The 16551-nt window shown below is 37.3% G+C and overlaps 1 protein-coding gene across 3 annotated transcripts in view; it reads right to left on the bottom strand.

Moving 5' to 3' along the window:
* LOC149146831 (putative UDP-arabinose 4-epimerase 2) overlaps positions 1-13991 on the bottom strand; it is a 185655-nt gene extending 171664 nt beyond the window's left edge. Inside the window, exons 1-2 of one of the 3 annotated variants that reach the window (XR_016262337.1) lie at positions 13636-13984; positions 12315-12445 (exon numbers count right to left, since the gene is read on the bottom strand). Coding sequence is in view for 2 of the 3 variants with exons in the window: in XM_089438568.1 (XP_089294694.1) it covers positions 12315-12445; positions 13636-13702 (198 nt within the window). In the remaining variant the exon portion in view is untranslated. Of the gene's footprint in view, positions 1-12314; positions 12446-13635 lie in introns of all 3 variants that reach the window. The other 2 variants (XM_089438568.1, XM_089438567.1) reach the window with 2 other exon arrangements.
* Between the last annotated feature and the right edge of the window lie 2560 nt (positions 13992-16551).

The following is a 16551-nucleotide window of genomic DNA, read 5'->3' as shown; positions in this document are numbered from 1 at the left end:
GCAAGGCATCTGCCTTTCCTCCCACCCTTAGTGTACTTGATCTTTGTAGCAACTGGTGCATTTGATGGAGGCTCAAGGATTTTACCCTTCACGTAATCCAACACTTCTTGCTCTTCCAATGTCAAATTCAGAGACATCTTCCATCCATGACAAACCTTTTACAAAGCTTGACTTCAGCCGGGAAGAGGGATGAGGAACCCATTGAGCTTTTGACCTTGTCCAACTGTCTTCGGTGATTGCTCTTTCACTCTTGCTTGGGCTTTGTCTTTTCCTCACCTCTGATACCATGTTAATTTTGGTATGTTCTATGCTTAGATCAATTTACTTCAATTTTTCACATTAGCTCAATGACAATATTCAGATTAGTAATCACATCAGCATGATAGTAAAGTGCGGATAGAACATGAACATAAACACCAGAAGACAAGCCAAGACAAGAGGACACAAGATATGGCGCCAGCCAGGGACAAACCACAATGTGGGAAAACCCTTAATCAATTCTTCTTATATTCTTCAATAGTTCAACAAAGAGAGAGATAGTACAAATACATTTGAAGTAAACACTTTGACTTGCCAACATAAGAGATCAGACATCAGAGACCTTTCATCATGAAGATGACACGATAGTTTTGATGACAAGGACTACAGATCTAAACTCAAGTGAAGGCACACTTATCAGTCCTCATACTTCAACTGATTCTCCAAGGTGATTCCATCACCATAAGTTGCATCCATCACCATGTTGCATTCAACCATGTTGCATCCATCACCATGTTGCATTCAACACCATGTTGCATTCGTCATCATGCTTCCAAGTTGTTAGATAACTAAGCCCTTCAAGGGCTTCAATCCACCTAGGAGAGTCTCTCCTAATCCATGCTGCCATCCGAACTCAAAGCAAACTATAATACTACCTTGGAACAGCCTTAGCTGCTTGCTATGGCTTGCAGCCTAGCAAAGTAGCTAGTTGTAGTTGTAGACTCCTTCAACAGGCCTAAACAAGATCCTAATTAGCAGCGTTGCCCTCTGTCTTCTAATCTAGTGATTGTTGCTCCCAAACGTACCTTATCCATGCCTTAGAACAGCAGCATTGAACACGTTGTTACAGGGATTTCATGCTGCTCCTTTACGTTGATACATGTCTCCTTTATGTTGTGGCTAGGCTTCCTTTGCAACGTATAAAAGCTCCCTTAGATAGTTGTAGTTGTGACAACGGATTAGGGCTAGTTGTGACAGTGGATTAGGGCACCTTCAAGTCTGAGATTAGGGCCTCTTCTAGGCCTCCTTACTGCGGCTTAGGACAGCGTATGAGTAGCATATAGAAGGCCTGTCCTAGCTGCATATATACACCTCCTTGACTATGGCTAGGTGATTTCTTCATGACTCATTCAGAACAGCCTTTAGGGCACTTAAGGACAGCATTAGATTAGGTCTCCCTTGCCAGCGTTTAGACCTCCTTTATGCATCGTATAGGATTCTTCATAAGCCTACGGCTAGGGCACATTATGACACAAAATAGGGCACCAACTGAACTGCACCTAGGGCATCTCCTTACCTGCGTTAAAGCCTCTCCTAGGACTGCATAGAAGCCTCATTAAGAACAGCATAGGTGCCTCTCTTCAATGTGATAATCATCCTATAGGGCTGGCTTCATTGACTGTAATTTAGGGCAGGGTAGGCACTCCTAGAAGACCCTTTCTCCTCCATGTCTAGGGCTTCTCCCTAACTGTAATTAGGGCTCTCCATGGCAGCGTATAAGAAGTTGTGTATAGGACTCCTCCATGACAGTGTTAGGGTCTAAGGCATCTCTTCTAAGGCAGTGTATAGATCTTCTCCCAAAGACAACATATTCTTTTAGAGACTTCTCCTTCCACCAAAACCCAAACAAGTGGAGAGGAGGAGATCACAAGAGGTGTGTCTAAAATGACATGCAAGCCACCTCTATTTATAGTGCAACTAGAGGATAGATGGGGGTAATTTGGTTGTTGGCCGACCTTGACAAATTGTCACATAACACAAATAAATCCATATCTCCATGAATACATATCGGAATAGGATGATCTTTAAATCAATCCTGCACCTCTCGACGAGAGGAATCCAAGAAAAATATCAGTTGCCATGAATAAGATGACACACATGGAGTTTGGCCCTAGTTGTCAATTTTAACAAAGATGCGATACTAGCTTAGGATGATATGCAAGGTGAAATTAGAGAATGGCTCTTAAGACGAGATTGTTAATGTTTTAAGTACTTTAATTATGATCAATCTTTGAGTTATGTCGAAAAGTTCTTAATAATTCAAGAGACAGACTCAACAATAAGGATAAATGCTCAAAGTGCCAACAAGAGATATCCACAAGAATAATGAAAATGAGACCTACTCAATTAATCTCTTAGGAAAATCACCAATATGAGAGATATTAACCAATGAACCAAGAGTGCTTAGACAGATCTAATGCTCTTCCAATGATGCACTAAACAAGAATTATAAAACCATGAACAATAAAACACTTGCTTGTTTAGACATTCAACCAATGAAACTCTTGCAAATTTTCTTAATAAATATTCCTTGACAACCAAACTTTAGATGCTCAAAGGTAGATACTTTAATCAAATGGAAAAAAGAGAACTAGAACACTTTTCAAAAGAAGCAAAAAGAATGGCAAATGCTCTTAATATACTTCAACAAATTACCAATGTTCAATCGGATAATTCCAAGGTATGATTAATGCTACAAGTTAAGAGCACAAAAATTGCTTTTTCACTCTTGACAATGACACAGTTAGATGCTAGATTTAGAGCCCAGGTGACAATGTAAAATTATCTTTCAATGAGACAAGCTATAAATCAGAGATACCTCTTATCCAATGTCTATATTCTTAGAAGCAAATGAGAAGCATTTACAAGAGAGTCTTCAGAAACTGACATGAACAAGTGACTTTAAGACAGCAATACTTATGTTTCAGCAAATTTAATATGATGCAATTTAGTGCCAGGACAGTCCCAAAGCTTATATCTCCTTGAGTTAAGATTAGAATACCTAAAATAAGGTATTGACTGCTTATGCAATTGAAGTTTTCAGAGTTTTGGAATCTTTTTATGACAATAATAGATTGCAGAGAGAAATATGTTACAAAGCAAGTAATAGAAAATGCCTATGCAGAGATAGCAGCCACCAAAGCTGAAAGCCTAATCTCAGCCAAACATACCCGTATGATTGATGTATTAGACAATATGTGAACAACTTTTCACGCCAAATTTGCTTGCACCAAATTTTATATATTTGATTTTAATATGCAATCTAAATAGAGATGACAGTCATGGGAATTCACAATAATCAATGCCTAATCAACCTATCAATTAGTTTGTCAATTAATCTGATGTTAATTATGTGATTATTTAATTTAATGTTGGATTGTTGAAAGAGAACAATAAGTTAGGAAGGCTGAAAGAGAGAGCAAACCAGTGAATCCAAGGCCTAGAAGTTTTGATCGTGAATTCTTTGAGTGGCTTTTCTTCTTGCAAACACAAATTTCAACCCACTATCTTGCAAAATTACCAATAATTTAGCCCAGAAATTACTATATTACCAAATAGTGAGAATCAAGTGTCACCAAGGCCAAATTAGACCCTCAACAATGACTGCGAAAACCCTGAAGCCTAGCTCTTATGGCCAAATGTAGGAATTTACAGGGTAAGTTCCTCAGACAGAACACCAAAAGACACCGTTCACAAACAGATCACAGATCAATACACCAGTATTGTTGACGTGGTTAAAACCCTCAAAGAGGGAAACAGTCCACGACCTGAGCCAACGCGGTCACTTCAGGCAATTTATTAATAAAAAAAGAAAATTTACATAAGCTTCTCTCATGAACGGTTAACTTACAAATGACCTTCCATGCTCTTTAAATAGAGATCATGGACCAATCAGGTGTTAAGCCACAGATCAAGTGTCGGTAATACCGAGGAGAGAATGAATGGTCGGATCACTACATATCGTGACCGTCGGATTGTAAGTTACAAAAGTACATAGTAAAGAAACACACTTTAGCTAACTCTACACTAGACCAAGTTATACTTAACTATTTCCTATGTGTCGAAATATCCTAACATCCCCCCTTAAGAACAACTTGGGATAGGATTGAAAGATACAAATATAACACAATAGGAGAAGGAAGGAGACATTAGAGCCTCTCCCCCCTTAGTGACAACTTCCTGAACTCCAACCATAAATCAAAGTTTAGTAAACTTCGCCTCTGTGAGAGCCTTTGTAAAGATGTCTGCAACTTGATCATCTGTTGAACCATATTGCACTTTAGGAACATGGTCATGAATGAGCTTTCTGATGAAGTGCATGTGCATTTCAATGTGTTTGCTATGTTGATGTTGCACTGGATCTTTGCATAGTTGAATGGCACTTTGATTATCACACCAAAGTGTAGTTGGATGCTGCTGCTGAAAGCCAAACTCTGACAGGATTTGACGAAGCCACAGGGGTTTCTTACTAGCTTCTACGACACCACGATACTCTGCTTCTGCTGAAGAAAGAGAAATGGCACTTTGTTTCTTGCAAGCCCATGTAATAGGTCCTCAACCAAGAGAGAAAACATAACCTGCAGTAGACTTCCGATCATCAGGGTCACCAGCCCAATCAGAATCAGTGAAACCAACCAATAGAGAAGATGCTTCTGCACTGTAATGAATTCCAAACTGAACTGTACCTCGAACATAACGAAGTATTCTTTTCGCTGCTTTCCAATGACTTTCATGTGGGTTTTGCATAAACCGAGCAATAAGGCCAACAACAAAGGAAAGGTCAGAACGAGTATGGGTCAGATACAAAAGTTTTCCTGCAAGTTGACAGTATAAGGTAGCATCAACTTCACGGGAAGTACAAGTGATTGAAAGTTTGGCTCCAGACTGAAAGGGAGAAGGGGCTAGCTTGCAGTCTTCCATGTGAAAATGGCGTAGAAGATCACATGCATACTTGGACTGGGAAAGGGAAATACCTTCCTTCGATTGCAAGACTTGAAGACCAAGAAAATAATGCAAGTGTCCTAAGTTTGTCATTTCAAACTTCTTTTTAAGGCTGGACTTCACATGGTTTATAAGGTTGGGATCACTGCCAATAAGGATAAGATCATCAACATAAAGAACAAGAATGATAAGAGACTTGCCCACTTTCTTGGTGTAGACATATTGTCAGAATGACACCTAGAAAATCCAGTTTCTAAAAGAAAGCTATCCATTTTGGTATACCAAGCCCGAGGGGCTTGCTTGAGACCATAAAGAGATTTCTTAAACCGACATACAAGGTCGGAGTCTGTTTGTATAAAGCCAGTAGGTTGTTCCATATAGATTTCTTCATGCAAGTCCCCATGCAAGAAGGTAGATTTAGCATCCATCTGATGGACTTCCCATTTGAAAGAGGCAGCAAGGGAAAGAACAAGGCGAATAGAGTTCATTTTGGCAACAAGGGAGAAGGTTTCAGTATAGTCAATGCCTTCAACTTGTGAAAAACCCTTAGCAACAAGACGAGTTTTATGTTTACAAACTTTTCCATCTGGTCCATACTTAGTTCTGTAAACCCATTTGCATCTAACAAGTTTTCATCCCTTTGGAAGGGGAACAAGATCCCATGTATCATTTGCCAATAATGAATGATATTCTTCATTCATCGCTGCGTCCCAATCTGGATGGCCTGAAGCTTCTGCAAAAGTGTCAGAATCATTATTAGTTGAAGCTTGAGCTAGTAAAGAAGAGGCTTTATCGAACTAAGAACGTGTCTGTCGTTGATTTGTAGGATCACCAGCAAGAGCACCTGCTGCATCCCGAGTAGCACGGACCCATTTTGGAAGCTAAGGAGCTAAAGGAGGATCCTGAGAAGGTGGGGGAGGATTGTCATCCTCGCTGTCATCATCTGAAGAAGAAATATTTTCAGAAGTAGAAGGGATAGAGAGAGGTGGCATATCTGTCGAACTAGGCTCGTAGGCCAATATATTTTCAGCAAACTTTACATCTCTTCTAACGATAACATTTTTGGACTTAAGTGGAATAAGTCTATATCCTTTAACATCTTCAGAATATCCAACAAAAATACATTTTCCACTGTTAGGTTCTAAAGCTTTATGTTTCCCATCTAGAATATGGACCCATGCTTCACTTACAAAAACACGAAAGTGACTTACATCTGGTTTAATTGAGCTCCATGCTTCTTCTGGAGTGATATTCTTTGAAACCTTAGTAGGAGGGCGATTTATTATGTAATTTGCACAGTTAATTGCTTCTGCCCAAAAATTAAGACTAAATCCTTTAGATTGAAGCATACAATTAGTCATTTCCTTTAAGGTGCGATTCTTCCTTTCAGCGACACCATTTTGTTGTGGAGTATATGGAACAGTATGTTGCATTTGAATTCCATTCTCAGTGCAAAAGTTGATGAATTTGTTGTTAACATATTCTCCGCCATTATTAGATCTTAACTTAAGAATTTGATGTCCAGATTATTTTTCAACAAAGGCCTTAAAGGCCAAGAACATGTTAAATACTTCACTCTTGAGTTTTAAGAAGTATACCCAAGCGCGTCTGGGGAAATCATCAATGAAAGTTAAGAAATACGTGTAGCCAAAGAATGAAACAACTGGAAGTGGACCACATAAATCACTATGCACAAGTTGTAAAGGGGTTGAGGCGTGCCAAGAGTCACGTTTTTCAAAACTATCCCGATGATGTTTTTCGAGTACACATCCGGAACAAACACCATTTCTGCAAGATACCATTGGAAGAATTGTCACCATATTTTCTTTACATAGATTCTTAAGGGAGCGATGGTTTAAGTGACCAAATCGCTCATGCCAAAGTTTGCTCACTTCATCATTATGAGCAACAAATACTGAGAGAAGATTTGATGACCCAAAGTTGTTAAACTTATACAACCTTGTAGAATCATCAGCGATGTCAGTAGCTAAAATCTGTCTAGGATCTCTTAGGTCCTTAATTACAACATTGTGATGTGAAAATTCAACGATTTTGCCTTCACCTGAATGAGTTATCTAAGATACAGATAGAAGGTTGCAAGATAAGGTTGGAACACATAATACATCATTGAATTGACCATTGTCTATATGAACAGTTGTAGTCCCTACAACACTAAGAGATCTATCATCACCAACATATATATTTTTGGTGTTACAATCATTAAAGAAGAAAACATGGCTTTGTTTTTGGCCATGTGATAAGAAGCTCCAGAATCAATGAGCCACTCATGAGAATGAGAAGAAGAAAATACATTTAGTGCATATCCAGACCGAGATGCTTGACAACCACATGCAGAAAGTGTTATTCCTAAAAATGAAGTTGAAGTTGTTGAGTGCTCCAAATGGATGTTATGCTTCTTCATTGCTGCTTCCAAAGCTTCCATCTTCTTAAAACATATGGACTCTAAGTGGCCATCTTGATTACAGAAGTAGCAATGTCGATCAGTCTTCTTCCCTTTGTTTTTATTTGCCTTATCATTTTGTTGAAATGATTTTCATTTTGAGACTGAAATGGCTTAGAACCCTTGTTTGGTTTAGGACCATTCTTTTTAGGATACGGCTTCTTAGGATTCTTTGAATTTGGTTGTTGCTGAGCAGCTAAGGCTTTTTTTGAAGAGTTTCCAAGATTAAGAAGACCAAGATGTAAGAGTTTTTCTTGTTCTCTTATTAAATAATCACAAAAGGCATCAAAGGAAGTGGACTTGTAGTCTTGTCCTTGAGAAATGAAGGCTTCTCTTGTAGAATGGAAGGTGGAAACAAACAAAGAGTAGGCTAGTCCCAACTTCATGAGAATGGAATAGATAAAGTTACCATCTTTTTCCTTAACCTTAACACCTTTCAAGAAAAGTCTAAGGGTCTTGAACTTGGACAGAAAATCTTCAATGGAAGAAAAATTATTGGGGTTCAATGTAAACAACTCATTTTCGAGTTGATGGGTTCTAAATTCATTTTTAATTCCAAAAACTTTAGTGATCTGTTTCATTGCTTCATTAAGAGTATCAAGTTCTGCGATATGGAATCTAAAGTCTGGAGAAATAGACATTCCTATCAATCCACGTGCTTGATCTTGCCTATTTTCCCATTTGGCTGCCTTATCTTCATCTTTCGGTTTGGTTTCTTAGCCTGAGGCTATTATGTAAAGACCTTTACTTCCAAGTAAATCCACAATGTAGGACCACCATTGGAAGTAGTTGGTGCTGTCAAAAATAACTTGGCATGGACTTTCCATTTTAACAGACAGTGAAGCTATAGATGCTGAAACTAAGTGTTCCAATGGAAAGATCTCGAAAAATTAAGCTAATTCAAAAAAAAACGGTTTCCGGATAAAGTTATGGCTTTTTGAAGAAAAGTTGTTGAAGATGTCGACGAAGTGCAGAAATGTGCAGAAATGAATGATAATGTTATATTTAAAAATTATGACTCACTTTTATAAGTGAAAGTCACTTTTACAATGGTACTTTATGAGTTGCCCACTAAATTGTAGCTTAAATAAAAGATAAAGAAATTTTAAAATTATAAGTGACTCACTTTTTATAATGGGTGAGAACACTTTTACATAAAGTAACTTTAAAACATAAGTTACATGTGATTTTTGAAAAAGTAACTCAACAAAAAGAAAAACTTGAACTCAAGATCTCTATTCTCATAAAGTAACTTTGGACCAAGTGAGCTAGTTTAAAAAGTTAGTAATTTTTGGAAAAGAATAAGGGGTTTTTTTTTTTAGTCATTGAAACTTTGGGGTGCGTGCTTACTTGAGAAAGCTCTTTCTTTTGCCTACAAAACAAAAAACACAAAACCCAACACGAACATACAAAAAAAAACAAACCTTACGGCTTGAAGGTAGCTTTAGCTGAAAACTAAATATTTTCGTCAATGTTTCTGATTTTCCAAGATCACACTAAGGCGCGGCCGAAAAGAGCATACGCATCAGAAAAAAATCCTTCTTTTCTGTTTCTGATTTGTCCAGATCGCACAGAGTCGCGGGGCAAAGAGAATACGCAAAAATGAATGGTATAGATCCAGTAATAAAAGAAACAAAGAGCTACATGAACTGAAATAAACAAAGAGAAAATAACTAAAACTGCAAATAAACACTATATACCTCGAGATCTTAAAAATGACGTACCTAGGGCTACCGGAAACCTTTTCGCATCAAACGAAAGGGGTTCCTCACTGGAACAGATGCTCCTAACACAATAGAGCAGTCATCTTGGCCCGAAAGTAGTCAGTAACAATAGATCTAGGAAACGACAGTGGGATGCAGTTCTACCGGCTTCAGATTTGGATCACCAACGGATGTGGCTCTCAAATAGCTCTGATACCATATAGAAATTTACAAGGTAAGTTCCTCAAACAGAACACCAAAGGACACCACTCACAAATGGATCACATATCAATACATCAGTATTGTTGACGTAGTTAAAACCCTCAAAGAGGGAAACAGTCCACGGCCTGAGCCAACGCGGCCACTTCAGGCAATTTATTAATAAAAGAATGAAAATTTGCATAAGCTTCTCTCATGAACGGTTAACCTACAAATGACCCTCCATGCTCTTTAAATAGAGATCATGGACCAATTGGGTGTTAAGCCACGGATCAAGTGTTGGTAATACCAAGGAACGAATGAATTGTCGAATCACTACATATCGTGACCGTTGGATTGTAAGTTACAAAAGTACATAGTAAAGAAACACACTTTACCTAACTCTACATTAGACCAAATTATACTTAACTATTTCCTATGTGTCGGAATATCCTAACACCAAAGAGGCCTACATCCTTGAGAAATTTCCAGTGGAGGTTGCGGCAAGCTTATTGAGCCTAACGGTTGAGGCTAAGAGGGTTGTTAAGTGGGCAGCGAAGGGTTTGGAGAGGCCTTGAGGGCCTGTGAATGAGGATTAGGGGAAAAGAAGGTAATGCAGCCCAAGTTAAGGATTGCGACAAAGGTAATATTGTTGTCGTAAGGGTACGAGAGTATACAGAAGGCAGAAGGAAGATGTTGCAAGAGATAAGGGGCTGAAAAAAGTTCAGCGGAAGACCTAGGAGGGTAGCCAAGGAAGGGACAGGCAGGAGAAAAGCAACGGTGGTGGAGGAAGGAAAGAAATAAGGTTGATGTTCAACTAGGAAGGTACAACTAGGCAGGAGGAGGGGTCTCTAAAGGCCACGGCAAGGCAAGAAGAAGATGTCGCAAGGAAAAGGAGGCCTGCAAAAAGAAGCGGTGGGCAAAGAAAGGCCTTGCGGCAAGGTCCGAAACCTCAAAATTTCACTAAAACCCTTACCCAATTTAGAAAGAAAACAAATCAGATCTCAAAAATTTTCCTCAAACATTCACCAGAATTTCCCTGAAGCTCGATGTTGAGTTTGGAAGAATGATAAAGGGTGGATCTTGCCTTCCTAGGCCTAGATCCACCTCTAAAAACCCTCTTAAAATTTCTCCAAAGTCTAAAACCCTTGATAATTCTTCAGATCTGATTTGAAGCTCACCTGCACAAATAAATTTTTAAAAACCCAGTTCCCAAATATATAAAAAAATAAAAAAAAAGCCAAAAACCCCAATTGCAAACGAGGGTTAGAAGCTAAAATTATTTAAAAATTATAAGATCTAATAGATATATACAAAATATTTACAAAAATACACAGATCTATTAAATCTGAGGAATATGAGTACAACTCCATTCCCAGATCAGTAGAAACAAGCTCTTATTAGTCAGATCTATCGAATAAGCACAATATAATTGGAGATAAATGAATAAATAAGAAAAAAAAAATCATTTTTGGGCCTTGATCAAGCTCTTTGCACAATTGTTAGATAAACTTTAAAAATTTAACATAGTGGGCTCTTTAGCCTCTGGACTTGGGAGTTGGCTGATCCAACCGAAGACTTACTCTCACACCCAAGATTTGAACCCTGATTTGATCTCTGCACACTTAAAATTAAATTTTTAGCTTCAAAGGGGTCAGATACACATTAAAACTCTCAAGATCTAAATATACTTACTAGGTCTATCAAGTTATAACTTATAATGTTTTTCTAAAACCCAATACCTAATGCAAGCTACCTGTGCAAATAGATAATCCAAATACTGGCAAATGAAACTAAAAAACTTATAAATTTAAATCAACATTCCTGCCTGAGAACACCACCATGAATAAACCCCAATGTCTTTTCTATTAATTCCAGAAAAATATTACAGTAACAAAGCTTGACTCAGATCTTTCTCAAAAGAAAATTGTCTTTTGAAAAGCAAAATGACCTCTAATTTATAGATAAATTCTCCAAATTGCTAGTTGGCTTAATCCCCGTCAAAGTAATATCAACCATTGATAAATATTTGATTGTTTGTTAATCTCCATTGTGGAAAATCTTTATTTTTGAGGAATTTTTGAATTTATTTTCTAATCCATTTTTAATTAGCTCAAAATTAATTATTTTGAGTTAATTTCCTCAAAAAATTGACTTTGACTTAACCACCAAGGCCAAAAAGTTCAATTTTCCTTGAAATTTTCAATATTCTCTTGGTGGGGGACCTTCAAAAATTAATTTCTCTAAGACCCATGAATTTTCCACTTGGAGAATTTAATTTCTCTAAGACTTTTAATTTTGACTTTAATTAATTAAATTTATGGCTTAGGATTTTAATTTATTTTTGTCAGAAATTTTAATTAATTGATACTTAAGAGGATTAATAATTCACGCCCGTCCCCCTCCCCCTCTAATATTTTAGCCATAGTGTCTAAATAGGAGGGACCATGCACCAAAATATTGCATGTACATAATAGCATCATACTTCGTGGGCCAGTTCACCTGTGTTAGGCTCTTAGCATGAAAGCATGTTGATTTGTTGTTCGTCCTTTGTGAGTCAATTATACCCACAAAATTGGGGCCACAAGTAACCCTTCCTAAGCAAGGATGAAGTATACTTCCAAGAAAAACATAGGAATTTATTCCATCCCTGCTAGGTTTTTCATTCACTCTTGCTGGCTCCTAATCACCTTGAATTTTGTAACCAAACTTACATGAAGTCATGCACAACAGATATATCCAGAATGTTAAATAAAAGAACTTATGGGAAGGGAACATCTCATGCAGCATATATTGTCTATAGATACAGAAGTATACTTGAACAGGCAGCATAACCACTCAATAAGGCACAATGTAAATAGTTGAGATATTGATTAGAATACGACAGATATTGAACATTCATGATATAATTTGATGGTATGACGACCATGTAAAGGGCTCTACTAAAAACAACAGAGGTGGAGATGCCTTACCTCATGGTGGGTGGTAGGAACAGTGTGGGAGGAATGCTGTAACATAATCATGCATAGTACAGTTAGAGAGACTGCCATTACAACTTTCAGTGCCATATTTGTCTTTGGCCTTGGAGCACCGTAGTCCATTCCTGAATCAGAACCAAATCAAAATGTTAAAACGGCCAACATGAAACTGTGATTCGAAAACTAAAGCCACTCAAGCTCACAGCGTAAATCAGGTGTAACTGCATCAAAAGTCTCCTAAAGTTGTGTTTTTCTTGAAATTGAAGAAATTATTACAGGCAAAACCTATAATCAAAATGGAAATAAATAATTTAAATCAACACAGCCAAATAGAAATTCCCATCGTGCAAATCTAGGTCTATGTTTTCTATGGATCCCATTCCTGATTGTTGTCTTTACGATGCTTCTTAGTTGCAAGCATAGTAAAAAGACACATCCATTATTGAAGACTCCAATTCACGTTAATACGAATACTGTACCAGACGATCTCAGAAAATGGAACAATTTAACAATGTACAAGTCCTTTTTGCAGTGAATTTTCGAAATCGAAACAACCACCACTTTTGCGAGTGCCAGCTAGCAATTTACAGTCCCAAACCAGAGGAACGAGTAGCAAGAACCTCTACTAAACCAATCCAAGCACTTCTTAACTCAAAGCTTTCATGAGCACCATCAGCGTGATCACACACAGTCTACACTACAACAGTCAAAATGCAAGTAAAGTCTACAATATAAATCCGCAAGTCATAGCCTACAATGCTCCTAAGGACACCAAGGTTCAAGTCTCATGGAAGAGATACCGAGCTATAACGGCTAATAGAACCAGGATACACCCTAGGTAAGGGTGGGGGGATCCATCCAGTGCATTGAACCGCCCATTGGTTGGCATTGAAGATAAACACAAACACAAACCCATCTAAACCCCGGTTTGATATGCACCTCGAAATCGGCAAGCTCCGGAACGCATAACTAAGTCCGTGGACACTGAAATTCGATATATACAGTCTCGAACTTCGCGCACTCCAGGTGCATTTCAGAGACGGGTTTCTTTGCATAAATTTGCCGAGTGTTCAGACACATAACGCAGCAATGTGATTGAAAATCACGACTCTTCAATGGCACGAAATTGAGTTTCAGAATCAGGGGTCCAATTGGTCACAGAGCCACCTTAGATCCATGGAATAAGGGATGCAGAAATCAAAGATGGAGAAGTGAAAACGAAAGGTAGGAAGGCAATGAGGGGCCCTTGGAACATGAAGATTATAGATCCCAATGTCTACTGACTTGAAAAATAATTATTGGGTTTGAAGTTTACCTGAGAACGACCAGATTCGCTCAGTGAATGGGGCAGTCCTGCGACGAATAACAGAGAACCCGGGCATTTGTAAATTCTTTATTTTCCAACCCTCTCGTCCAGTAGATTACTCAATCACCTCGGCTTTGGCCAGAGAAGTCAATACACCTTCCGGCTCACTGCACTGGTAATCAACGGCCCTGCCTCTGGTATAGTCTTGGAACTTTTAGCCGTCAAATCGTTACAAATTTAGCGTACCGTTTTTCCAGTCCCCACACTCAACTGTAACATTAGCAGCGTGTTCGTAACTTTCGAGCCACTTTCGCTTTACCGGGGGAGATTAACTTTCAGTTGCTGCCAACGGGCCGAAATCCGTAAGCTATGCCCGTGGAGCCTCAATGTGACCTCCAACTTGTACGCACTATGCTGCAGTTAGGAGTATTGTTAGGCCCCTGCAGCTAGACAATGAGCTCTCAGCATGTGACCACTACTTAGACAGGTGTCAACATTTCGACGACGTGGGGCTGAATAGAGCAAAGCGCGCCTTGGCAGTAAGAAATTAAACATTGAAAAGACATCATTGGCAAATAAAAATTGTCTTTTGATGGACTGCATGTGACTGTTTCCGACACATACAACTGTCCGCCTTGTCGTCAAAGCGCGTAAATGTAGCCGAAGAATATTTTTCGTTTTAAAATTATTTCTTTCCAATGACATTGTTGCGCTAATTCTTTTGAGAAATTTGGATCTTATAAAGAAGGAAAGAAATTTTAACATTCACAAAATTAAAGATGTCATAGAAGATAGATTGTTTTTTCATTTGCTTAATATATTTGGTTTTTTTTTTGTGAATTTTCAAAATAAATGTTTCGAGGTTCTAGACAAACTCCTTGCTAAATAGATTATCCCAAGAACTCTCTTTTGTCTTTGAAAGCCTCACATTTTAAAATGAAATGTTTTTTGTTTCCGCTTTTACAGAAGAACAAAAAATGCATACTTTTTCTTACAATTGATGAGAATTAGTCCTTAATTGAACAATAAGAAATTTGGCTCTCCAAGAGATATTGGCCTCTATGTATGCTTTTGGTTGATGACTATGAGTGGGATTAAAAACTTCAATATAGTAATTTTTCTTTCTTCCTAGCTCCTTATCCCAAGTACCTTTGTGAAACATTTCCATAACAAAAGCTTTTATCTCTTTGTTGTTTATGGGACACCCGTTCAAGCAAATACCCCATTTACTAAACCATTTGTTATTTAGTTGCATCCAAGTTTTTTTGCTCTTGCACTATCATTAAAAACAACCTTAGGTCATCTACCATCTTCCATTTGCTCAATTTTTTTTAAATACCTTAAGACTCGCACCATAGCAATTGCTTCAATAGGAGAAGTCCATGTTTCACTTAACAACATATCATAAGGAACTGCATTTTTAATCTTAAACGTGTTTGTAATCAAACGCTTCTGAATTTTCGCAATTTGTCTCCACTGCATGTCGAATGTACTGCTAGCCCATAATTCACAACCATGGAGAATCAACGAAATCACTAGAAACCCAAAAAGAGTTTGAGTGGTTTTAGTGTAAACCACCGAGAGGATGCTTTTTTGTCTTACCACTAAATTGAAGTGTTTAGAAAGGAGATTATTTGTTTAAATAAGTTATTTAATTAAATTTTTAAATATAAAATTGGATAAAATTATGGAAATTTTTTGGTAAAAATCACATCATCAAAGTTTTGTCGAGAGTCATAGAGTGTGGTTCATTGTCAAGAAAAGATGAACATCAAACTTAAATATATGAAGAGAAAAAAATTAGTTGTTATAATATAATAATTATATTTGACTAAATAAATAATATTTTAATATAAGCAAATAATTCTTAAAATATAGTTGTTAATATTGAATTAAGGAAGATAATTAATCAAAAGGAAAATTTTCATGAAATGAATATCTAACCTAAAAATAATATTTAGTTCAAACCTAAGCAAGGGCTACATAGTAGCTAGTCCCTGCAACTTAGTTTAAATAAAATTAAATTAAAGTAGAAAATAATAAAAATACAAAATTTTAAATTTTGAAATGTTATAATTAGATTAATTTTAAAGTGTAACTAAATGCATTATTAAATTTTGTAAAATAACATTATTTGTATTGCAACATAGAAATATTTATTAATAGTTTACATTTGGCTTTTTATAGTTTGTGGATATGGTCTTATGAAAATCTATTTTTAGACCTAAGTGCAGGTTGTGATGGCACAATCTTAGCTGGGATAGTCGTCATCCTTCTTCCCTATGCTGATGATATTGTTCTTTTCGCAAGGTGCCCATAAGCCTGATCTTGATAAGCAACTCAGGGTTTTTAAGGATTTCTACTCTACCATGGGTATGACTGTTAACACTGACAAAACAAAAGTTGTGATTATCAAATCCAAGAAAGACACTTGCGTTAATTTTATGTATGACAATGATAACTTGGAGGAAGTGTATTCTTACAAATACCTAGGAATTGATATTCATCACAAGTTCAACTGGAACCATAGCATTGACAAAAGGATTAATGGGGGGTGGAAAGCTTATTTTGGTCTTGAAAATAGTTGTAAAATTGCAAACCTAGTAATGTGGGATAAAAAGAAGTTCCTCTTCGAAACTCTCGTCACTCCTATTATCTTATATGGTTGTGAGGTTTCGGGTTGCAGCATCTCTAGAGAATCGTGGAGAAAGATTGAGCAAATCCAGAAGCATTTTATAACATATAACCTGAAAATTAAAAGTAATACACCCTATCTTATTCTCCTTATAGAAGCAGGTCTTTCCCCTATTGAGAGCCTAGCTATGAATAGGTTTCTGTTGTATAAGCACAAACTCAATAACATAGGCAATCATAGACTTCCTAAGCTAGCATTAAATTCCAGCCAAAACCATCTAAGGCTCAAAC

The sequence above is a fragment of the Pinus tabuliformis genome, chromosome 9 (assembly GCF_031772625.1).
Source record: "Pinus tabuliformis cultivar Carrire ecotype Pingquan chromosome 9, CPIR1, whole genome shotgun sequence".
NCBI lineage: Eukaryota > Viridiplantae > Streptophyta > Pinopsida > Pinales > Pinaceae > Pinus > Pinus tabuliformis.
Note: the sequence above shows the minus strand (reverse complement) of the source record. Positions and strands in the feature narration are given on the sequence as shown.